The 24,230-nt window shown below is 41.1% G+C and overlaps 1 protein-coding gene across 5 annotated transcripts in view; it reads right to left on the bottom strand.

The window, feature by feature from the left end:
* Positions 1–24,230, bottom strand: part of RPAP3 (RNA polymerase II associated protein 3) — a 52,281-nt gene that overhangs the window by 2,176 nt on the left and 25,875 nt on the right. For all 5 annotated transcript variants that reach the window (XM_075013951.1, XM_075013960.1, XM_075013969.1 and 2 more), the window contains 8 exons: positions 14,148–14,275; positions 13,115–13,236; positions 11,918–11,988; positions 11,697–11,813; positions 7,282–7,493; positions 3,940–4,138; positions 3,040–3,137; positions 1,094–1,194 (listed from right to left, as the gene is read on the bottom strand). In XM_075013951.1, the coding sequence (XP_074870052.1) occupies positions 1,094–1,194; positions 3,040–3,137; positions 3,940–4,138; positions 7,282–7,493; positions 11,697–11,813; positions 11,918–11,988; positions 13,115–13,236; positions 14,148–14,275 (1,048 nt within the window). The remainder of the gene's footprint in view (positions 1–1,093; positions 1,195–3,039; positions 3,138–3,939; positions 4,139–7,281; positions 7,494–11,696; positions 11,814–11,917; positions 11,989–13,114; positions 13,237–14,147; positions 14,276–24,230) is intronic.

Below are 24,230 nucleotides of genomic sequence, written 5' to 3'. Positions count from 1 at the left end.
CATAACTAACTTGTTTTTTCTTGCTGTTTGTTTACATTTTAAGGAAATCCTAAAAAGTGGAAGTCTCTAAGTAACACATTTAAAACAGCTGATTTGATCAAGCATTCAAACATCATCTAGATGAAATTTCAAGTAATTTAAACTAAATCATTAACATTTCAAAGATATTCAAAATGTTGTTCTAAAAAAAAAAAAAAAAAAAAAAAGACACTTTAAGTATTACTTTGGGGAAGCTCCATGGCCTGTGTTACACTTAGGACTTGTCTACACTAGCCCCCTCCTTCGAAGACGGCATGGAAACGAGCCCAACTGGAGAATAGCAATGAGGTGCTGTGCTACACATGCAGCACCTCATTAGCATAATTCTCGCTACATGAACTTTGAAATGCCAGTAAGCAGCGTAGCCAGGGGAACTTCATAACGCCCGCGGCTACGCTGCTTCCTGGTGCTTTGAAGTTAGCAACTTCGAAGTTTGCGCTACAAGAATTATGCTAAAGAGGTGCTGCATATGCAGTGCAGCACCTTATTGCTATTCTCCAATTGGGCTCGTTTACATGCCCCTTTGAAGGAGGGGTCTAGTGTAGACAAGCCCTGAAGGTCAGACTACATGGTCACAGTAGTCCAAGACTTCTGGGCTTGGAGTTCATGAAGAATTAATTTGTTTTGGTGACGTTTCTTCAAGCCCAGACCGTGTCCCTACAATTAGTTTCCATTTTTCCTTTTTAAATGATCTCCCAGCCACTGAGGATATGATTTGTCTAGAACCTGTCAGCTCCACAACTGTATAGGCAAAAATAGTCATTACAATTACACAACGGTGGAACTTATCACGTCTTGGAGTGGTTAAGTTCAGTGATTTTAGACTAATCCATATCTCACCCTCTCCAAAACATCAAAAATTATCATACTGGAAACTCTTCTAGAAGCAGGTAGTTAAAGCTGCTGGTGAAGTGTAAATAAGAATTCATATGTCTACTTGCATTATTGGTTATAAACTGAACTAATATTGAAGTCTATTATTTCTGGTTGAAATGAGACTTGCCAAGATTCAAGTTTAAAAAAAAAAAAAGATTTAGCATTATTTTGTACTTACTGTTTTTCTCCACGTCTGACATAAACATCACTGCCATATCAAATCTTTTTAAATCAGATAGCCTCTGGAGAATTTCAAGGATGAGCGATGGTTTCTCTTTCCTAAAATAGAATATATTTATGAAAGTAACCACCTCTGATAAGAAAGATCCTACAGTTATAAAAAAAAAAGAAAGAAAAAATAAGGTACTTCAGGAAATTCTAACTGCAGGAACAAATGAACTAATAAAATGTCCGTATAGAAATATTTTTAGTACTACAGAACAAAGGTAAAAAATACACAAAGGAAGAAAGTTGAGAAGATAGAAACATTAAATTATCAAGTCATACTTTCTTGTACCCAAAAGATTGGTGCTTAGAGTGCTTGCTTCTTGTTGAAATTGTCCATAAAAACAGCACCTGAGTTGCTATTCTTGGCTCATGATAAGGAAGAGAAAAAGTAAAATTCCTCGTTTCCAGAGAAAGATGGAAGCAACACATGATGGTACTTAAAAACACCACCTATGTCAAGAAACAGCAACGAAGGGTCCTGTGGCACCTTATAGACTAACAGAAAAGTTTTGAGCATGAGCTTTCGTGAGCACAGACTCACTTCTTCAGAGTCTGTGCTCACGAAAGCTCATGCTCAAAACTTTTCTGTTAGTCTATAAGGTGCCACAGGACCCTTCATTGCTGTTACAGATCCAGACTAAGACGGGTACCCCTCCGATACTTGACACCTATGTCAAGTGAACTGCCTTAAGTAGTAAAAAATCCACTAAACATGCCACTTTAGACATGTACAGATCACGATCAATTGATTAGCTTATGGAAATCCTGAAGTTTTCAGAATTAAAACAGTGCTGTTTTAATGGGAACCTAGCAATTTGATTGTTGGATGTTGGACAATGTTAGCATGCGTGACCACTTGCCTTCTTCCTTCATTACCAATGACTACAATTATCTTTTTTCTTTATGCTTTTCACTCCCCTCTTTTTAAAAACTTGTTTTAACTTTCTGCATTCATCAAATTCACTCTAGCAGACATTCATGAAGTAACACTGAATGAAGGACATGCCTCTTCAGGTGTGGTAATTCACCCTCATGATTCATTGTTGTTTGGACAACTTAGTGCCAGCCTACAACCTAGCCCTTTGCATTTACACTTGCTATTCTGCATAATTAAAAAACACATAACTTTTTTAGTGCTCAGATTAATTCATTGTTCAGAATGATTTTTTTTTCCTCCAGCAATGTGGCCCTTAATTATGCCAGACATAAATGCAAAGGGCTTTTTATTTTCTGAAAATTAAGACTTCCATTCCATATACATGCTTGCTACTTGCAAGTGCTCTGTTACAGAATATAAGCATGCAGTTGAAGATAAAAAATAAAACCGAGGACACTGAAAGCATGACAGGGAAGACAGTGTAAAATAATGGAACTGTTTGCATTGATTAGTTGTTTGCTCTCGAGTTTCCTTTTGTTGTAAAAATGACTCCTGTGCTCAGGGAATATTCTGTCCAATATAAACAAGTTATTTCACATAGGCCATGAAGTACACAATCAGGGGCCACTACTGACACAATCTGATGTTTACACCTCATGTCACATCTCTCAGAGCTGGAATAGATGGCGGGAGATCATCTAGTCCTGCACCCTGCCCTCTTGAAAGGACAAGCACCATCCCCAACTTCTATTTGCCCTGACCCCTAAATGGCTTCCTCAAGGATTGAACTCACAACCCTGGGTTCAGCAGGTCAATGCTCAAACCACTGAGTTGTCCCTCCCCCAGGTTTTTTATTTAACTTCCCCCTAACTAGTCCTTCTGAAATCCTCTTCTCTGCTGAAAATTTACTACATCCTGATAAGCGAATGTTATATACTACAGACAATTTGTTCTGTAAAGCTCTGCTGGCAACAAGAGATATAAAACCAGAAGGATAATTAGCAAGGAAATAAACTTACTCAATATAAAATTCTTGCAGAATTTTCAAAATCTGGTTAAATACATCCGGATCTAAGGATTTTTGGAACAGCTTAGGGTAAAGCGAAGGCTCTATTTGCTTTGAAAGAATAAAAAACACACTATTATTTACCAATATAAAATAGGATTCAATTGTGAAAACAAGCAAACAAATTATAAAGCTCTCCTAGCAGGGTCCATTCCCTTCCACATATTTTATAGTGCCTATTAACAGGAGGGCTACTTCTGAAAATGAATAAAAATAAGCTAGAAGAATAATAGCTGTAATTACAAGGAAACATATTTTCTTCCTATAGCAACTCATTTAATTTTATTAACTCATGAATTTTTAAAAGATGAACATAATTGTTTTAAAAAAAAAACCAAAAACCTAAATTAACCCTGATAACAAGAACAGTACGTTTTCCCCCCTTCAAAAACTGAAGTAAAATATACACTGAAGTGATTTAAGATGACTTAAAGAGTCTACACACCCTATACAGAGATAAGAATACCGATATTCTTTTATGCTATAGCTCCAATCCACTAAAAACATGTAAGTGGAGTTCAATGTGAATACCCATATGTGAATTTACATAATTTGCGACGGATAAAAAAAAGTGAGGGTCCTGTTCACAGACTTATATTGTAAAATGTCAAGTAAAATAACCTCAAGCACAGAATGAAAATTGTTTTCAGGTGGAGTAAAGTAAAGTATTTGATATCATGGGGATTGAGGTTAAATGAAAATAAGAATACTGCCGCTTGTGAACTGTTAGGTTTTGTCTAGATTACACCAATTTGTCGACAGAATTTTGTCAGAAGAGTTTCCCAATCCACCACCACAAAAGGGGACTATTTCTTTAAGCACACTTGCAGTCACAAAATAACACTTCTCTTACCTTTAGGTACATGTACATCTTATCTGGGCAGCCTTTCAGTTTTCTGAAATCAGATTCAAGCTGGAATGAATTTGCAGGGATTGCAGGGACATCAGATGTAGACACAGGAAGTAATGTTTTATTTTCTTTGTCTAGATGATTTTTCAGACTGGAAGACTGAGGTGTAGCTGATGGCATACCTTTCATATTTGTAGGAGGTCTAAAATATTTAATTATACATTATAAAATGAAAATGTTGGACATTACATAAAGAGATCCTTGTTGGAGCTAATGGGTACCACCCTCTTTTGCAAACCTAAGCCATAATAAATAAAATAGCCTCACTTTCAAAGTCTGGTAATATTTTATATAAAAAGCTATAATTTTCTACAGAAAAAATATATTCCTCAACTCTGAAACAAAAGCAGACAAAAATACTTAATGGAATTAAGTATTTGTTGATGTATTATTTTATTTGTCCACTTAAACGATTTTCCAGTCCTGAAAAAAATAATATGCTATATATTCACTATATTTCCAGAGAGAACCCTGTTTTTAGAGCATAAAACTTCCACATTAACTATATATCATTACAGAAATCCTGTCCTCTACAGCTGCAAGAATAAGAAAATAAGTTTTCTTTGCAATTTCATAATACAAAACAATAAGCATGTCAAATGTGAAAACATTTTCTACACTGATTACAGACTAAACATTTGTTCTCCTATAATTTGTCTGTCATTTCAATCAGTTTATTTTTAGAGGTTAGAGCATGGCTGTAAAAATGTACTTTTGCCCTTAATACTATAATATGAATCCAGTCAACTGTTTAGGGGAGGACAAGACAAAAAACAACTAAATTTTACCAGGTTTCCAGGCAGTAAAAGTATGTAAAAACGGCAAGGGATTCCATATTAATGGCCTCTGATGGTTCAAAGAGCCTGGGAAATTGTCTTAAAGTCAACAGATGGCTCCCAAAACCTGGGCACAGTGCACACTCTTTATGGGTTCTGTATCACTCTGTCCAACACATCCCCAGGGTGGTGCCCCCCAACATAACGATCCTGGCATAGGCTAGCTGGCCTTTTAAGGGGATTCAAGCTCAGCCTAGTTTGAAACTGATCAGCTATGCTCTCTTTGCAGCTGATCCTGATCAGCTAAGGAGCAAATGGTCCTGTTTTCTTTTTTTTTATCCCAGCTGGGAAGGAGTCAAGGGAGGATCTCAAAAGGTTGTAAGAGTTTGGTTGGGGGAAGCAGGTTGATTCCTCTAGCAGGCTCTGATGAAGAATAGCTCCCAGGCAGACAGATGGCGGACAGTTTCAGAAAGGAGAATTGGCTCCCATGACTGACCCTGAACACTGGGAGGCCCCCTGAGGGGCCATGCCTGAAGAATCAGTGCTCTGTGGAGTGGGAAAGGCCTAATTCTCTCTTTTTTATGTTGCACTTGGGATCGTTGTCTCAGTTTGCTGCCAGTAGTTTGCTAGAGACTACCTGGGAGAAAACTAAGGCATGGTGAATAGTACCCTGCTGGGCCACTAAAAGCTGCCTTCACTATTGTAGAAGTGGTAAAATGCTTTAATACCATCTTTATTACCTTCCCACACCTCCACAGCAGAACTTCAGCACTGATTCAAATCTTGCCTTAAGTTCCCAACAGACTTGAAAAGATGTATAGGAAATGAAGCATATTTTATACATCAAGATTATATAACTTGCCTCAGATATTTGGAATATCTGAGAAAATCTACCTAGTGTTAAACTTGATCACCTGTATCTAAAAGACTCGTTTCAAAAATGCTCGCTCTCTCTCTCACACACACACGCGCGCGCACACACACACACACACACACACACACACACACACACTCTCTCTCTGTAAAATATATCTTTCAAATAAGGTACATACAGATATAAGACTTTTTAATAAAAACAATACAGTTGTTACATTTTCAAATTTTAATTACAGCTACACTTAAAGTTTTTTTGGTGCAACATGCAAAGCATGTAATAATTTGAGGAGGATTACATACATTTGCAGCTACAAAGTAGCAGAAATGTAGCACTTTAAAAACTAACAAAATGATTTATTCGGTGATGAGCTTTCATGGAACAGACCCACTTCTTCAGATCAATTTAATTTCCAATACACTCATTAAATGAGGGACACACTTCCCTACCCTAGTTCACTCAATGAGTGAACTCCCCCCCCCAAATACGAGACTTACTCTCCAACCCGCTGCAGCCTGACCCCTCCCCCCCAGCCCCACAGACACCAAACCTAACCCCCTTGCCGCCCTGGTGCATCCCAACTGCCAAAATTTACCTCCCCCCCGCCCCCGCCATCCCAGAACACCTGGAACTGCTGAAATTTTACCCCCCCCCCACCATGCACCCAGATCTGCCAAAATTTAACCCCCCCACCAGCCCCATGCACCCAAACTGGTGAAACTTAAACCTCCCGCTGCCAGCATGCACCTGAACTTCTACAGCCTTAACCCCCGCCGCCAGCCCCACAGACTCAACCTGCAGCAGTCTGAACCTCCCCCACCCACCCCTCCATGGGCCCAACCCACCATCATGTTTTAACCCTCCCTCCTACTCATGTCCTCAAACTGCCCCCAGCCTTTAAGCCCCCGCAACCCCCTGCTCACTTACCTTTCAAAGACAGCACCATCTGCTGCCACTCCAAGCACTTGGAACCAATCAGAGACTTTTACAAGTATTTTAGTAGGAATTTAGTGTCCCTCTTACGAGTTTTCACCTACGAGCAAAAAAGTCAGGAACCAATTGTGCTCGTACAGTGAGGGATGAGTGTACAGACTGACATTTACAGAGGATCAAAAAGAAAAAAATATGCAATAAAAACTGCCAAATCAAGTAGGATAGTAGGAAGAGAGTGAGAGGTGGGGGGATGTCAGAAGTCTACATATTAGAGTACATATTCAAATTCAACACATGAACACCTGCCATGAACAGAGAGAGCAACTACCTCACGCATTACGAAGACTGCTTCCCTTTCTTTGACGTGCGTAATTATCTCAGACACGACAATTAACATCCCCCCACCTCGCACTCCCTTCTTTTTATCCAACTTGATTTGGCAGTTTTTATTGAATTTTTTTTTTTTTTTTAAAAGTCCTCTGTACTTATACATGTCAGTCTATATTGGAAATGAAATTGATCTGAAGAAGTGGGTCTGTCCCATGAAATCTCATCACTGAGCAAATCATTTTGTTAGTCTTTGACGTGCTACATTTCTGCTGTTTTGTTGGAGTACAGACTAACACGGCTACCTCTCTGTTACTATACCCATCTACAATTGCTTATGAAGTCTGAGATCACCAAAGAGTTTACTATACTTACTGGAAGGCTGGTATATCACTAATTTCTTCTATTTTCAACTGTTTTGCTCTTGGAATATCAGATGTGCTTAAGAGGTCATCTTGACCTAGATTCTTTGTTGTTTCTGTACTTGCAGAATTAACCCAATTACTGACTAGAGTAGTACTGTTGGGCTCATCAATATTTTTCACATCATCACCAACTTCTTCAATGAATATTCTTCTCAAAGGTTTCTAGACAGAACAAATGCCTATGATTAGTGAGATGCTCTACTTTATCTTTTGTAAAGACTACAAATAAAAGACCGTTGTTCAGAGTGCACCTACAACCACCATATCAGTATGAGCGTTGGCATCTAGTACAGATACAGTAAACCCTTGATTTTACGGACCCCGATTTAGCAGACTTTAGGAACAATGGATGCCCTCCAGTCCCCACATTGTTCCCAAAGGCCGCTTAAATCAGCACCTGTAAAATCCTAAAATCTTAATTTCTACCCTCCACCCTCCCTGAAAAAAAAACGGTGTCAACGGAGCTGCTGCTTCCAGTCACTGAAACCTCCACTACGGCCTGGAATGCCAGCAGAGCTGCCACATGCTCCTCCCACCAGAGGTGGGTGCGTACACGGGCAGACCACTCACATACATGCCCCACCCCGACTGGGAGGAGTTCATGGCAGCTTCAGCCACGTGACAGGGACTCCCTGGCCACACAGCGAGTCCAGCAGCTTCAGCCATGGTGGTGGGCTCTTGTGGCTCTGCCAGCAGCAGCAGCAGTTCCAGTGAGTCAGGGGCCTTTTTCTCTTTTTTTTTTTTGTGGGGTGGGGTGGGGGGCAGGAGAGGAGGGGTTGTGGGAGCCTGGCAAGGGGGTATTTAATGGACTTTTAGGTTTAAGACACCCACCCCCTGCATTAGTCCATTAAATTGAGGGTTTACTGTACTTCACAATGAAAATAGTGTTTACAAACTCAATGTGCCTTCAAAAATCATAAAATTAAAAAATGTTTCATTTATCCTTCCTTTCCTTGCTACCATTTTACTTTATTCCTCTGTATCATGGGGGATCGTTACTTCCAAGTCATTCCATTTCTGTTATCTGGGAAAACAGAATATTGAAAAAATCATACTTCTGAGACCTTTTAAATCTTTCAATTTTAGAATCTATCATATGTGACCAGACCACTATAGTCAATCAAATTCTGTATCCTGACTTCAAAAGCAAGATGTAGTAATGAGATTCAACTAGTTTTACTTGTCTCTGGCTTAATCAGGAGACCCTGAATGATCTAAAAATCAAAAAGGAGTCCTATAAAAAAAAAGGAATAACTACAAATGGGTTTGACCCGCTTTATCAGATGCATGAGTGGGCAAAAGCTTATGCTCCAAAATATCTGTTAGTCTATAAGGTGCTGCAGGACTTCTTGCCGTTTTCGAAGATACAGATTAACACGGCTACCTCTCTGATACAAATGGCTTTGTGGTCACAAAATTTAAAATCTAGCCATACTATACACTACTTGAGGAGTATTACGGGCATAAACAGAGGACTAGACATGGATATCAATGCTAGAATAAGGCAAGCAACCGCTGCATTCAAGACTCTTTGTCCCATATGGAGTTCATGAATGATATCTGCAAAGACGAAACTGCGGGTCTTCAAAACCAATGTGAAGAGTGTACTCTTGTATGGATGTGAGACCTGACATACTAAAGAACCTTCAAATCACAAGCTACAAACATTCATAAACAGATGCCTGAGGTACATTCTTCACATCAAATGGCAAGACTTGGTCACATATGAGAAGCTTTGGAACAGAGCTGGACAAGAACCACTTGGCATTCAAATAAAAAGAAAAAAGTGGGGATGGCTAGGGAACACTCTCAGAAAGCCATCATCCAGCAAAGTCCATCAAACTCTTACATGGCACCTGCAAAAAAACGCAAAAGGAGGAAGACTGAGACAACATGGAGAAGATCTACTGAGATTGAAGGACAACAACTGGGATACTTCTGGGATCAATTAGAAGTTTTTTCCTGAGACAGAGTGAAGTGAACGAGACTTGTAGATGACGTATGCTCCACTTGGAGAACAAGTCAAGTAAGTCCTATTTGACTAAATTACATCCTACGGCAGTGAATTCCATAGCTTACCTACATAGAAATTGGGGAAGCATGGGCAGCAATAGCAGGGATAAAAGGACAAACAAGGCAAAGCTGGGGGTCAAAAAATCAAATCAGTATGTTGTCTGTATAGAGATGTAAGAAGAAGGGGGAATAAGCAGGAAGAACTTGAAATGCTAGTGAACAAATACAACCATGACATGGTTGGCATCACAGAGACTTGGGGGAATAATACATGATTGGAATATTGGTATAGAAGGGTGCAGGCTGATCAGGAAAATAGGTGAGGGGAAAAAGGGGACAAGATTTTGCCTTGTATATTAAAAATATATTTGCCTGGATTGAGGTTGAGATGGCCATAGAAGACAAACTTGTTAGGAGACTTTAGGTAAAAATTAAAACAGGTAAAAAACAAGGGAGATGACACGGTAAGGGTTTATTACAGATCACCTAACCAGGGAAAAAAAAAAAAAAAAAGAGGTGAACGAGGCCTTTTTTAAAACAACTTTAAAAAAAAAAATCATCCAAACCACAGGACTTCATGGTGATGTGAAGTTTAAACTATCCAGTCATCTACTGGGAAAATAACACAGCAGGACACAGATTATCTGAACTGAGTTCTTGGGAAGTATTGACTTGTTTTATTTCAAAAAGGCAGAGAAAGCTACTTGGAGAAGGCTGTTCTAGATTTGATTTTAGCAAATAGGGAGAAAATGGTTGAGAATTTGAAAGCAAAAGGCAGCATGAGTGAAAGTGATTATGGAACAATAAGAGTTCATGATTCTAAGAAACAGTAGAAGAGAGAATATGAAAATAAACACAGCGGATTTTAAGAAGGCTGACTTTAGCAAACTCAGTCAAGTAAAACTAAGGCGGAAAGCAATTAGAAACAGCTGGCAGTTTTTCGAAGGGGAAGTATTAAGAGGGTGCAAGAGCAAACATTCCACTGTGTAGCAAAGAAAGGAAGTATAGCAAGAGACTATCCTGGTTTAACCAGATCTGGAATTTTATAAAACTCAAAAATGAGTCGTATAAAAAGCGGAAGCTAAGCTAGCTGGAGAAGATCCAGAGAAGAGTAACAAAAATGATTAAAGGTCTAGAAAACATGACCTATGAGGGAAAACTGAAAGAACTGTGTTTGTTTAGGTCAGAAAAGAGAACACTGGGAGGGGACAGGATAGCAGCTTTCAAGTACAAGAGGTTGTTGCAAGAAGAAAGGAAAAAAATTGTTCTCCTTAACCCCTGACAATAAGAGAAGTAGTAATGGGCTTAAATTGCAGCAAGGTAGGTTTAGGCTAGACATTAGGGAAAACTTAGGCGCTGTAATAAATTGCCTATGGAGGTTGTGGGATCTCTGTTATTAGAGATTTTAAGTGCAAGTTCAATAAACAGCTATCAGAGATGATGTGAAGGATCCTTGGTCTTATGGTTAAGTGAAGGGGGCTGGACTGAACGACCTGTCCAGGGCACTTCCAGTATGCTATGATGATTATGGAAATACTCCATTTCATTTGTTCCAATTATGCTAATAATTACTTTGATATCTGCCTAATTGCCAACAAGAACAAACCCCATATTGCAGGCCCTTTGAAGGACCTGATGGTCTTTTCCAGCAACTCAGATGAAGCATAAACACCAATCACAGAGGATAATCTTTTGGGAACAGTGTGTCGTGCATATTTACAAGTTTACATACAATTATGACTAATGTGACTGAAGTTCAAATAGCCAATTAATTCATGAAAGGGAAAAACAGAAGAATGCAACATATTCTGGGGCAGATTTTCTGTCATGAGTGAAATCTGCTTTGAACAGTGAAGAGGTCATCAAGGAGCTAGTTATGAATTTCCAGCCTTCAGCCCCCTTTCCATCTTATCGTAGAACAGTGTAAATTATGCTAACAACTAGACTAGCAAGCAACAATTTTCAAAAAATTATGCACCATTCTGGGATAATCAATTAAGAAAAAAATCTATTTTAAAGATTAGTATACTCTGCACTGTACAAAATACAGAGTACTCTCTCTGTCCCAGGGAATTTACCTCAAATATAGGAAAAAAAAATAACTGAAATGTATGAACAGTGCAAGTCATGGAAAAATCCGTGTCTGCAAATTGTAATAATAATTTTAATATATATTTTAAAAAGGTATCTCTAGAGTCAGAGTATTTATACCAAAAGAATGAACGGCAAATATCAGTTCACGATACAACAGCTAAAAAAGGAATTAAAATGTTGAACTCATCTATTTCTCTATCCCTTCTGTATTTTCAATATATCTCATTCCCCTTCTCTTCCAACACCCAACACACTTACAGTTGATCTGAGATGCAATGGTTTATCAATGGGTTGCACCAGGTTTAGTACTTTTGTTTCTTCTGATGATCGTTCGGGACATTCCGGGTAAGTCCACAGCCCTTTTTCAACTAATTCCTTAAATATAATCGTTCACATGATTACAATTAATTTTTATATATAATCTAAGCACTGAAATATTGTATTAATAAACTGTAAAATATAGTTGCAAGCATCCATACGTTTTGTACTTTGCTTAGTTCATTCATTGCTTGTTTGTTGCCAGGTTCCAGTTTCAAAACGGTTTCAAAATCTAAACAGGGAAAAAGAAAAAATGTCTAAGTTTCCATTTGAAATATTTTTAAATGTTTTCCCCCAAAAGGTAAGTGCCTTCAAAATAATTAGTTCACAAGTTTAAATATAAAAATTATCTCCATTTAAACTGGAAAAAAATATAAAGCTAAAGTATTTCCTAATAACTAATAATATGCAATATACAGATTTATTTCAAAACTAGGTGGGAAAAAGATTTTATGTTCAAGTTAGACTCCTTATGAAATCACCAGTCACAGCTCCATATTTAAGATAGATTGGAACTAGAAAGGCATAATCAGGGTGCCCAAATAGCCATAATTTTGTCCTGTAATGATACCACTAGATGGCAGGGCTGAGAAAAAATAAACGGAGTGTATCTTTAAAAAAAAATTATTTCTATCTCAACTGGAACTAGAAACACTAAAATGCTTTAAAATGTTTTAATTATATGGTTATTATAAGGTGTTAGGCAGCTAAGGTTATTCAGACTCTTAACTGTGCATTTCCACTCCTTTAACTTGTTTGGATTCCTTTTAAATTTAACCTTAAATTTAACCTTAAAACCTCAAATTTAACTCCATTTCCTAGTGTCTTCAGGTTTGTTTCTGGATCAGTTATACCATTCCTTCCTAAATTACTATTTTCAAATGTAGTGTTTGGCTTGGGATAAATACTAAAATCACATACTGAGACTTGAAAACTAAATTAGTTTAAATGACCATTATGGCATCAATCTTCATTTCTGCTACTGTCCCAACATTCACATCTCATGGTACTGAACCCTAATTCTTTGCAGGGATCCAAACCTAAAATCCCTCTACAATTATTTACAAAGCATATGCTCCATTGCAATCTTAGAGAGATAATGTTATCTGCTCAAATGAGGGAGAGAGGAGGGTTGAAAAAATCTTTTTTCCCCCTCTCCTATCACGGCAAAGAATTCAAGATTTAAAATTTATGATACCAAAAAAGTGGTCTTCCTAGAAATCTTGTCCTAATGTATTGGAAATGCCAATAAATTACTTTAGTTGTTTATTGGGAGTTTAAAGAATCAAGACAAAATACATGTACATATGGTACCTAAACCATCAGTAACATTTACTTGCATTCAAAAAAAATCTCACCTTGCATAGCTTCTTCTAGCTTTCCCAATGCTGCCCGGGCAGTCCCTCTTCTGGCAAAAGCTTTAGAATAGGAAACATCTAGTAGTATAGCTTGTGTGCAGTCTGCTTCTGCCTCTTCATATCTCAACAGAAAAAAAGTTTTAAAAGATTAGTATACTAAAAAAGTAATGAAAACAGTTAAAATTAAGTATTTAAATCCATATTTAGACACAAACAGAAATGCTTTAGTTGTCAGAAGTGTTGAGCAGCCAATATTAGTTTATTTCTAACCTTTATCTTTTACACAACTACAGAGTTTTTAGAAAGCAGCACTTGTTGAAAAAAGGATAATCTAAACAGACAAAGTTTTCTACATTACATGCTTCAATATATTGGTTCTGTAACAGAACTTTGTGACAGCCACAGGGAAGCAACAAACTACTTGTCAAGGCTCTTTCCGTATAGTAAAACTCATTCTTCTCATTTGATTGTAAAATTTGATTCCAGAGACAAATGTGTGCATCTATACTTTGGACAGCTTTTTGGTCTTTACTCAAAGAACAAAAACCCAACTACTTTTCTACCTTCATTATTTAAAAAAAAAAAAAAAAGTTTGTGACATTAAATGTATGTTTTAAACCCATTTCTTTAGAAATGAGGCAGCTGACAACTTTTATCTTTTTGTATACATGCGCACAGCATTGATCTAAGTCTTTTTGAAGAAGCCAGAACTTTAAAAATGTAAGAAAAAAAATAGCACTAATTAAATTGCGAGAAATTTATTTGTTTCACTATGATTTCTACTTGACTTAATTTTTCTCTTTCAAAATGTTTGCATTAAAAATTAATCACAAGATGACATATGCATATATTAAAAAAATATATTGAAAAGAAATACTGATCACATACTTGAACATATTTTATATTGGCCTCTAAGAAGAGTATAGAATGAATGGCAGTAACTGTTTAAATTTAAAAGAAACTGATGTATGGTATTTTTTTGTTCCCATTTTACAAGTAATAGAGAAGCATACATACACTCAAACCCACTTACTTCTGAATCTTTAGATAGGCCATCGCTCTATTAGCCGGCAGAAGTGCATTGGTGCCATCTGCTGCTATACCACGTGTATAGCATTCTATTGCTGCTTCATATTTTCCTTCTTTGAAATATCCATTTCCCTGACACATTTGGATGGAAAAAAAAAAAAATGTATAATATTAAGGAAGTTCTGACAAACACTAGATATACTGGCAAGCATTTAAAATATTATTAAGAAGTGATCCACATTATAATTTGCTAGAAATGAGAAGTATTTTGCAGCAGTAAATTAGAAACATTTTAGTAGATAGATGTGCTATTTAAGTTTTCATACTTAGGCTATGTCTACACTACATGACAAAGTCGAATTTAAGGCAGTTAGCTCAATTTCACAATTTAACTGTCTTCATTGTAAATACCATTAGGTCGATTTTAGGGAGAGCTAAGGTCCATATTATAACACCATCGAGAGCGACTTGGCGTAGCATCAAGTTCAAATTTAAAAGTTTGAATTAAGGCTAGAGTGGAAATGTCATGTCGTTAAATCGACTTTATTAGTCTCCAGAGCTGTCCCATATGTACCTCACAATGCCCCATGGTTGTCCACGCTGGCTGCTTTCATGTCCACTCTGGCTGCTTTCATCTCCACTGCTCTACAGGTGCATAGAAATTAGGTAACAGGAAGTCTGTGAATTTGAATTCGGCACCAGGAAGCCTGTGGGGTCATGCTTATATGACAGGCTGAGAAACATTTTTTCTTTCTTATCAGTGTAGTGAGCGCATCTACCCATTAAAAATTGTCCCAACACAGAGTTCGTGGTTCTGTCTCTCCCTCTATAAATTGAGTAGGCTGTGGGATTCATGCTTTTATGAGAGGCTGAGAAATTTCTTTTCTGCGGTTTACATTTGTACAGGAGCAACCCCCCAACCTTCCCTCCAGGCTCTATACAGTCAGGGTCTTTCCCACATCCAACCACACCATGGCTACGTCTACACTAGCACACTACGTTGAAGTAGCCTATTTCGACGTAAGAACATCAAGATAGGCTATTTCAACATGTATTGTCTACACATCCTCCAGGGCTGGTGCCCTCGATGTTCAGCATTGAAGTAGTGATGGAGAACGTCAAAAGGAGCCGCCCCAGAAGGAAATGCAGAGCGCCCACACACACACACACACACACACACACAAGCGCTCCCTGCCGAAATAAGGGGCCAGCAAAGCCCCAGCTGCTCCCTTAAAGGGGCCCTCCCAGACTATACAGCACGAGATCCACAGAGCCAACAACCGATTGCAGACCCCGTGCACACAGCGTGGACCCCCAGCTGCAGCAGCAGTCAGAAGCCCAGGGCTAAGGGTTGCTGCACATGGCGACCACAGAGCCCCACAGGGGCTGGACAGAGCATCTCTCAACCCCTCAGCTGATGGCCGCCATGGAGGGCCCCACTATTTCAATATAGCAGGATGCGGATCATCTACACACGCCCTACTTCGACGTTGAACGTCAAAGTAGGATGCTATTCACATCTTCAGATAGGAATAGCTATTTCGCCGCCTAACATCAATTTCAACATCGAAATAGCGCACGGTGCGTGTAGACGCGACGCGTACTATTTTGATGTTTTGCCAGCTACTTCGAAGTAGCTGGCTAGTGTAGACGCACCCCATGTGTCTAGCCTCCAAGCCAATAAAAGAACATGTCTGCTGAGCAGGGGGGGCCATGCTGCCAGAGAACACCATGTCCTGGTTTGCAACTGGTGAGGGCTTCAAAGGCAGGAAAGATTTTCTGGGGTTTGCTGTTGCCAGGGGGAAGAGAGCATTTCAACTAACCCTTCAAACGACAACCCCACACCCCATATCCCTGATAGACTGTGGAGGGCCAATTACAGCAATCCCAAGCATGCAGCACTAGTTGGTTTATCAGGTAGAGACTATGCCATTCGGCTCAGGTAGGGCGTTTTTGGGGGGTGGAGGAGGAAATGGCAGGAGGGTCAGTTGAGATGACACAGACACCTGGGCGATTCCAGGGCAGTATGACAGACCCCCTGCCTGGCACACTACACCTTCTGAAGACAGCCTATTTGGTTTTCCTTCCCCTGGGATTCCCTACTTTTCTTTCCTTCACTCTGCAAAACCAGATGTTTGCTTTCCACAGGAGGGAATAAGTGCAATGCAATGTGGGAAGATGACATCACATACCCACAACCACTAGTGGGGAATTTTTTTCCCATACCGCACCAGCAAAAATACCCAGAATGCTATGGGGATGAGGGAACTGTGGGGTAGGTTCCCACAATGCATTGCTGCAACAGTCAGTGTTTGATGATTGAATGTGGCAGCAATAAGCTGACTGTGGAGAGGTGAGGATAGTCAAATTTGTATGTCTAAAACCCAGTGTTATAAAATCCACCTTAATAAAAATCAAATTTACATCATAGTGTAGACTTAGCCTTAGAAACACCACTCTGAAAAAACTGTTAGACATGGATTAACTTTTAACCTGACCACTACTCATACCATAGAAACAGAGGATTAAGGTTGAAAAACACTGCAGGAGATCATCCAGTCCAACCTGTCTCAAAGGAGGACCAGCCTCAACTAAATCTCTCCAGCCAAAGCTTTGTCAAGCCTGGCCTTAAAATATGAGGATAGAAATTCCACCATCTCCCTAGGCAACTCACTGCAGTGCTTCACCACCAGCGCATTCCCTCTGGGGAGTCTGCCAGCACAGCAGTGCAGATCCAGACCCCTGTGGAGGAGTAACTGGGCAGTGCGGTGCCTGCTCCCACCCCAGATTCCAGCCATTGGGCAGGCAGTGCAGCTCAGGCTGGTTCGGGGAGCAGCCAATGGCCAGGCAGCTCAGGCCCTGCCATCAGAGTCCCCCTGAACTCCAGTCACTAGCTGAGCAGCATAGTCACGGCTGGGTTTGGGGCTACCCAAGCACCCCCTCCCAACTCCCAGACCTGAATTCCTTCAGCCCACTGCCTTGGGGCCCCACCCCAGACCTGAATCTTGTATCCCACCCCTGCCTTGACCACCTCCCAAACCTCTACATTCATCACCACAGCACACGCCTCCCAACCCGCTGCCCTGACTCCTCATAAGTACTTGAGCAATGCTAGATACATCTAGGCTATGTCTACATGGCCAAGGTATCCCAAAATAGCTACTTTGCATCTATTTTTTGAAATACCAGGTGCACTATTTTGGCATCACTCTGTGCTTCATTGCAGGAGCAGTAACGTATGCCCTGAAACAGCACAGGGTTTCGAAATTTGGTGCCAAATCCCAAAATAGCCTATTTCACAATTAACTCAAAATAGGATGAACAAATTTGCATTATGCAAATTGCATATCTTACTTTGAGTTATGGGCACAGTGCAGCTGTAGCCCAAGAGAGAAAGTGTATAATGTGATAAGACCACTAAATGTCAATTGTTGATTACATTTACTTTTCATACAGAGTTTGTGATTAAATTGATAGAGCTTCATTTAGAAAATGTAACATCAAATATACTGAAGAAAAATAAGCGATGTAGTGAAACTATACTATTATGAGTTGCACAATTTTTAATAAATGTTTTACTTTACTACATTTCATAAAAGTTGGGAAGTTCTTTAAAAATTATAAAAACTTATTAAAATGTATACAAGTTTGATGGAAGATTCCACTGATTCAAGACTATTATAAAGGGCTCACTCATTAGACAAACCAGGGTGCTTGTGTCCAGTTATTTGCCGGATTCCAGCTCTTTGGAAAAAGATTAGAAGATTTTACTTCAAAAAAAAAAAAGAGATACAATTCTGGAAATTCTCAAATAATGCATGTGGCAATGCATTCTATTGCATTATAGTAGAAATCTACAACGACGCATATTTTTTCCAGACACTTAATGGTATCAGCTATAGTTATTTCAAGTTTACACGGCTCTATGTGACCCAACTGTAATGTGCAGTATCACCTGTGACAGAATAAGTGAGGAGGAAGGAAACTTATAAGCATGGAGGAAAAACAAAAGCAGACAGATTTCAGCATGAAGAATCTTTAAAATCACTAGATAATTTAGCTGTCAGAACACACAAGAGATCCTAACACATACCTTGTAACTATGTTCTACTAATTTTTTTCACATTACACAATTCCTCCCCCAAATATAGAAAGCTGTATCTCTTATTATGGTTGGTCTGAAAAAAATACACCTGGCAACTCTGATTGTTCAAGGTTGCTTATACAAATAAAGAGAAGAAAACATAAAAAGGCTCATAGGTTTTTCTTTTTTTTTTGTCAACAATCCTCCTTTCACCATAATACCCCGCCCCTTGCATCCACTGACAGCCCCCCACTCAGAGGAAAAAAAAAAAAAAGCACCACTGGTGAAAATGAAGAAAAACATATTTTAGGCTTATGACTCCAGCAACAGTAAGTGCTTATAGAAGAAAGGCAGCATTTACTTCAACAGGCAGAAGACAGGCAATTAGTGAATCTTTTTCTCTTACTTTGCCTTCCTGTCGGGAAAGGAGAGGATAGCACAGTGGATAAGTGTGTCATTGTGGCTGCGTCTACACTAGCAAATTCTTTTGAAAGATTTTTTGAAAGAAGGGAGCTCTTTCGAAAGACTCCGCAGAGTGTCTAAGCACAAAATCTTTCTTTCAAAAGTAAATAAAAAAAAATGCAATGCTTCTTTTGAAATTGCTCTTCCTTTCCTGTTTCAGGAAGAGCGCCCCCTTTCGAAAGCTTCTTTCAAAAGAAAATACATGTAGATGCTCCTCTGCAGGCCCTTTTTTTTGCCAAAAGAGCAGTCCTCCTGGAGCCTGATTTTTCCATCCCTGGCCCACTCTTTTGAAAGAGTGGGGGCTGTATGGATGCTCTCTTTGAAAAGAGCAGATCACGTTTTTGATCTGCTTTTGTGCTTGCGGATGCACTCTTTCGAAAGAAATTCTTTCTGAAGAGATCTTCTGGAAGGGTTTCTTTCAAGGAAGCAATGTGATGATTCTAATATCTTAATTACTTTAGAACTCAGGAAACCTCAAAAACAAAAAACTCTATTCCAGGACCAAATCTGCAGCTGCCTCCTAGGTTGTTTAATGTTTCACCTCACCCTTATTCACTCCCCGAATCACCTGAATAGCCATATTTCCCTTGTCTGTAGTGATTCAGCCCCATAAATTCACCTGTTAGCTAGGACAGTATTAACTCTATTTTACAGATGTGGAATGGAGTCACAGGAAAATAAAATGACTTATCATAGAATCATCTGGAAGGAACATCAAGAGATCATCAAGTCCAGTTCTCATGCACTCATGGCAGGACTACGCACCATCTAGACTATTCCTTAGAGGTGTTTGTCTTAACCTGCTCTTAAAAAATCTCCAATGATGGAGATTGCACAACCTCCCTAAGCGATTTATTTTAGTGCTTAGCCACCCTGGCAGTTAGGAAGATTATCCTAGTATCCATCCTAAACTTTCCTTGCTGCAATTTAAGCCCATTACTTTTGCTATCATCAGTGATTAAAGAGAAAAAAATTTCTCCCTCCCCCATATAACACCCTTTCAGGTACTTGAAAGTTGCTACCATGTCCGCTCTCAGGTCTTCTCTTTTCTAGACTAAACAACCCCAGTTCTTTCAATCTTCCCTCATAAGTCCTGTTTGCTAGGTATTTAATTCTTTTTGATGCTCTCCTCTTTACCTTTTCTCATTTGCCCACATTTTTCCTGGAATGCTCAGAACTGGACACATTACTTCAGAGGAGGCCTAATAAGCACAGAGCAGAGTGGACAAATTACTTCTCGTGTCTTGCCCACAACACTCCTGTTAATGCATCCCAGCATGATGTTTGCTTTTTTTTAGCAAAAATGTCATGCTGTTGATTCATATTTAACTTGTGGTCCACTAGACCCCGTTTCTGCAGTACTCCTTCCTAGACAGTCATTTCCCATTTTGCATGTGTGAAACTTATCGTACCTTCCTAAGTGGAGTAAATCGCATTTGCCCTTATTGAATTTCAAACGATTTACCTCACACCATTTCTCCAGTTTGTCCAGATCATTTTGAATTTTAACTCTGTCTTCCAAAGCACTTGCAACCACTAGCATCATTCACAAACTTTAGAACTGTACCATGCCATTATCTAAATCATTGATAAAAGATTGAACAGAACTGGTCCCAACACTGATCCCTGTAGAACACTTCTGTTATGCCCCTTCATTGAGACCTAATCTGTGGAAACGATTATGCAACCAGTTATGCACCTGCCTTATAGCTGCCTCATTTGGATTGCATTTCCCTAGTTTCTTTATTAAGGTGTAGTACAGCACACCTACCACTTCCCTCTTATCCATAAGGTCTGTTATCCTGTCAAGGAAAGCTGTTGGGTTGGTTTGACATGATTTGTTATTTACAAATGCATGTTACGTGTCACCTTATTTGCTTCCAGATATTTGCAAATGGATTCCTTAATTTTTTTCTCCATTATCTTTCCATGCACGAAAGTTAAGCTGACTGGTCTGTAGTTTCTTGTGATGTCCTTATTTCCCTTCTGATAGATGAGCACCATAAATGCCCCTTTTCAGTCTTCTGGAACTTCTTGTGTCTTCCATGACTTTTCAAAGACAGCTAATGGCTCACATATCTCCTGTATCAGTTCCTTGAGTATTCTAAATGCTTTTGATCATGCCCCGATGATATGAATACATCTAACTTTTCTAAGTTCAACTTGTTTCTCTTCCTTAACTTCTGAATTTCTCACATTTTCTCCAGCATTTGCTATGCTAGGCACCCAGCCAGCACCCACCTTCTTGGTAAAAACAGAAACAAAGCATTTTCCCTCTTCACTGAGCAAACCCTGTCCTCCGTCGCCTTCTTGCTTCTAACATGTTGGTGGAATGTTTTCTTCTTACTCTTGATGTCTTAGTTTGAGCTCATTTTAGCTACATCTACACAAGAGAGCTCTTCCGAAAGGGCGCCTTTCAAAAGAGAGTAGTCGAAAGACGCCTTTTCGAAGGGGAATGCCTACACGTGGGTTGGGACTGGCGCTGCCGATGAGCACCATCAAAAGGGCCATGCGCCACATAGAAAGGGGCCATCCAGGCCATTGAAAGAGCATCCACATGCACCCACACCCTCTTTCTAAAGAACAGGGCAGGAAACGCCATTGACTGGGTCGCGGGGCAGCCAACACCTTCTGGGGCTGCAGCAAACCTCTGTGTTAAAGGACCCCTCCCCAACATCCTCAGCCAGCACAGAACAAGGCCTGTGGAGCTGCCCCAAGCCCCGCAGACACAGTGCTTGCGGAAAAGACCATGGATCATCAGCAGCTGGAAACAATGCTGGCTGCTGCCAGGGGAGTGGCTGCCCCCAGGGCAGAAGGGGATGCCCCTGACTATGGGGTCCTCTACCCGCCCTCCTCCCCGGCACTCTGCCAGCTCTGCAGCTACCCCACCAACTGAGTGGTGGAGGAACTGGTCAAGGGGGAGTGGGACGACAACCAGTGGCTCCAAAACTTCCAGATGCAGCAGCAGACCTTCCTGGAGCTGTGCCAGTTGCTGTCCCCAGCCACGAGGCACCAGGACACCCGGATGCAGCAAGCCCTCCCTGTGGAGAAGAGGGTAAAAAGATTGCTGTCTGGAAGCTGGTCACTCTAGACAGCTACCACTCTGTCGAACAGCAACTTGGTGTGGGCAAGGCCACAGCTGGGGCTGTCGTGATGGAGGTAAAGAGGCCCAGGCATACAGTGCACACCCTCACGGGTGCCTATGTCCAACCCCCCCACCCCAGGTGGTATGCACTCTCCATGCCATGCTCCTCCAGAGGGTCGTCTGCACTGGGGACCTGGGTGTGGCCATCGCAGGCTTCGCCACATGGGGGTTCCCAAATTGCTTTGGGGCTCTCGACGGGACCCACATACCCATCCACGCCCCGGAGCACAGTGGAGGACAGTTCATAAACAGGAAAGGCTACCATTCAGTGGTCCTGCAGGCCATGGTGGACATCGAGAGCCAGTTCTAGGACGTGTACATGGGCTGGCCCGGCTGCACCCACGACACGTGGGTTTTCCAGAACTCGGGCTTGTGCTGCCGACTGAAGGCAGGGACCTATATCCCCCAAAGGGAGATCCAGCTGGGGGACACCGTGTCCCTCTGCCTGTGGCTGACGCGGCATACCCACTCCAGATCTGGCCCATGCAGCCCTATACGGGCCACCCAACTCCTAGCCAGTAGCGCTTCAATGGCCAGATCAATCACGCTCGCCAGATAGTTGAGCGTATCTTCGGCCACTTGAAGGGGCGGTGGTGCTGCCTCCTACCCTGCCTGGAGGTGGGAGCCCTCAATGTTCTGCAGGTGGTGGGCGCCTGCTGCATTCTCCAAAAGATTGTGGAGAATAAGGGGAGGCCTTCATGCAGGGGTGGGCACCTGAGACCGGCACAGGCTACTCCTCAGCCAGCTGCCACCCCTAGCCACCAGGCCGACCAGGATGTGATCCACATCCAAGAGGCCCTGTGCTGGTACTTGGACCAGGGTCCGCAGTGAGCTCCACCCCAGCGGGCCTCCCACACACTCCCCCAGCCCTGCACACCACACGTCCACGCCCCCCACACCCCCTCTGCCCCCCCCACTGAGCACAAAGCATGCAGGGGTTTTGGAAAAATAAACTGGTATATTGTGAACTATAAAAAATGTGCGGATAATACAGTGTCGTAAGCATGACTGAACGCCCAACCATTTACAGATGGGGCTAACTATTTACAGGAGTGGGTGTTAATTACTATTTATAGGGGGAGGAGGACCTAGATGGCCCACCTGGTGGGCCATCAGTCCAGGGCAGGGATGGAGGGGAGCAACCCGCGCTGGCCTTGGGTCCCACGCCCTCCTCTCCCCTCCAGTGTCCCTGGTGGAGCCAGGAGGGAGCAGGGAGTACGGGGAGGTAGGGCCAGAGATCGGCCTTGGGTTGGTGGTCTGGGCCAGTGGGTCCCTTGCCCCTGGGGGTGGGGGAGGGGCATGGTGGCAGGGGCAGCAAAGCCAGCAGCTCCCCGTACGTGGCTGCCACATCCCAGAAGGTGGTAAGGAACTCCCCCTCAGGCCGCTCAGCACCAGGCGGCCTCCCCTCCTCAAAACGGAGCCAGCACTCCACCAGCTGCACCTGGGGCCTGCTCTTTTGAAAGCATTGCTTAGTGTAGTCTCAGCTTTTGTGTTTTTGCCTTTCTAATTTTGACCCTGGATACTTGTTTTATTTGTTTATATTCATCCTTCTTGACTTGTCCAAAGACTCCTGGTAGCAAAGCCACTTATTGGACCCAGATCTCCTACATCTTCCAATTCCTCAATCTCAAAATCAAAGCTTCAAAGGTTTTCACTTGCTGTTTTTCTCCAACTCCTCCATCTGCCCCCAGTGACCAACTATTTTACCACCTGGTCTCCACTCTTACTTCCTCCTCAGTCTCGCATTTCCTCAAGATTTCTAACCTTCACAAGCATACAGATGCTATGATCTCTCATCTTAAAAAACTCACTCGTGTCCAACCACTCTTTCCATTTACCATTCGCCCTCAGCTTCTAAACTCATTGTTCTATGTTTCTTTTCAATTCCACTTACTCTCTCTCTGATTTGCCTCCCATGTTTCTAATATTCATATGATTTCATCTATGCTAGTTACATCAATGAGTAACAAGTGCATATCTTCAGTTCTGTCTACCTCCAATCTTGTCATTCAGTCCATTTCTGACATCTCTTCATGGAAGTCTCCTACAAACTTAATTTTGCTCAGGTTGAGTTTCTCTCTCTCTCCTAATCTTCTGCACTCTGTGACTGTTGACATGACCACTAACCCGAGAGTTATGTATGCCCAAAACCTTGGCACCATCTTCAACTCTGCCCTCACAGAGCTAGGTCATACCCAAATTTTCTTTTTCCATATGATTTCCTAGATCTGGCTTTTCCTTGTCCTCCATATCTTTCCTTTTCTTAGCTCTTGTCACCTACATTTGCAACTCCCATCTTCTCTTTGCTGAGTTTCCGATCTGGAATAAGCAAATGCACAACCTGTCCACGTGGAGAAGTGCATGCTCATTCCCATCCTCATACTGGGGTGGCATGA

Source organism: Carettochelys insculpta, chromosome 1, assembly GCF_033958435.1.
Source record: "Carettochelys insculpta isolate YL-2023 chromosome 1, ASM3395843v1, whole genome shotgun sequence".
Taxonomy (NCBI): domain Eukaryota; kingdom Metazoa; phylum Chordata; order Testudines; family Carettochelyidae; genus Carettochelys; species Carettochelys insculpta.
The sequence above is the reverse complement of the archived record's forward strand: the minus strand, read 5'-3'. Positions and strand labels throughout refer to the sequence as shown.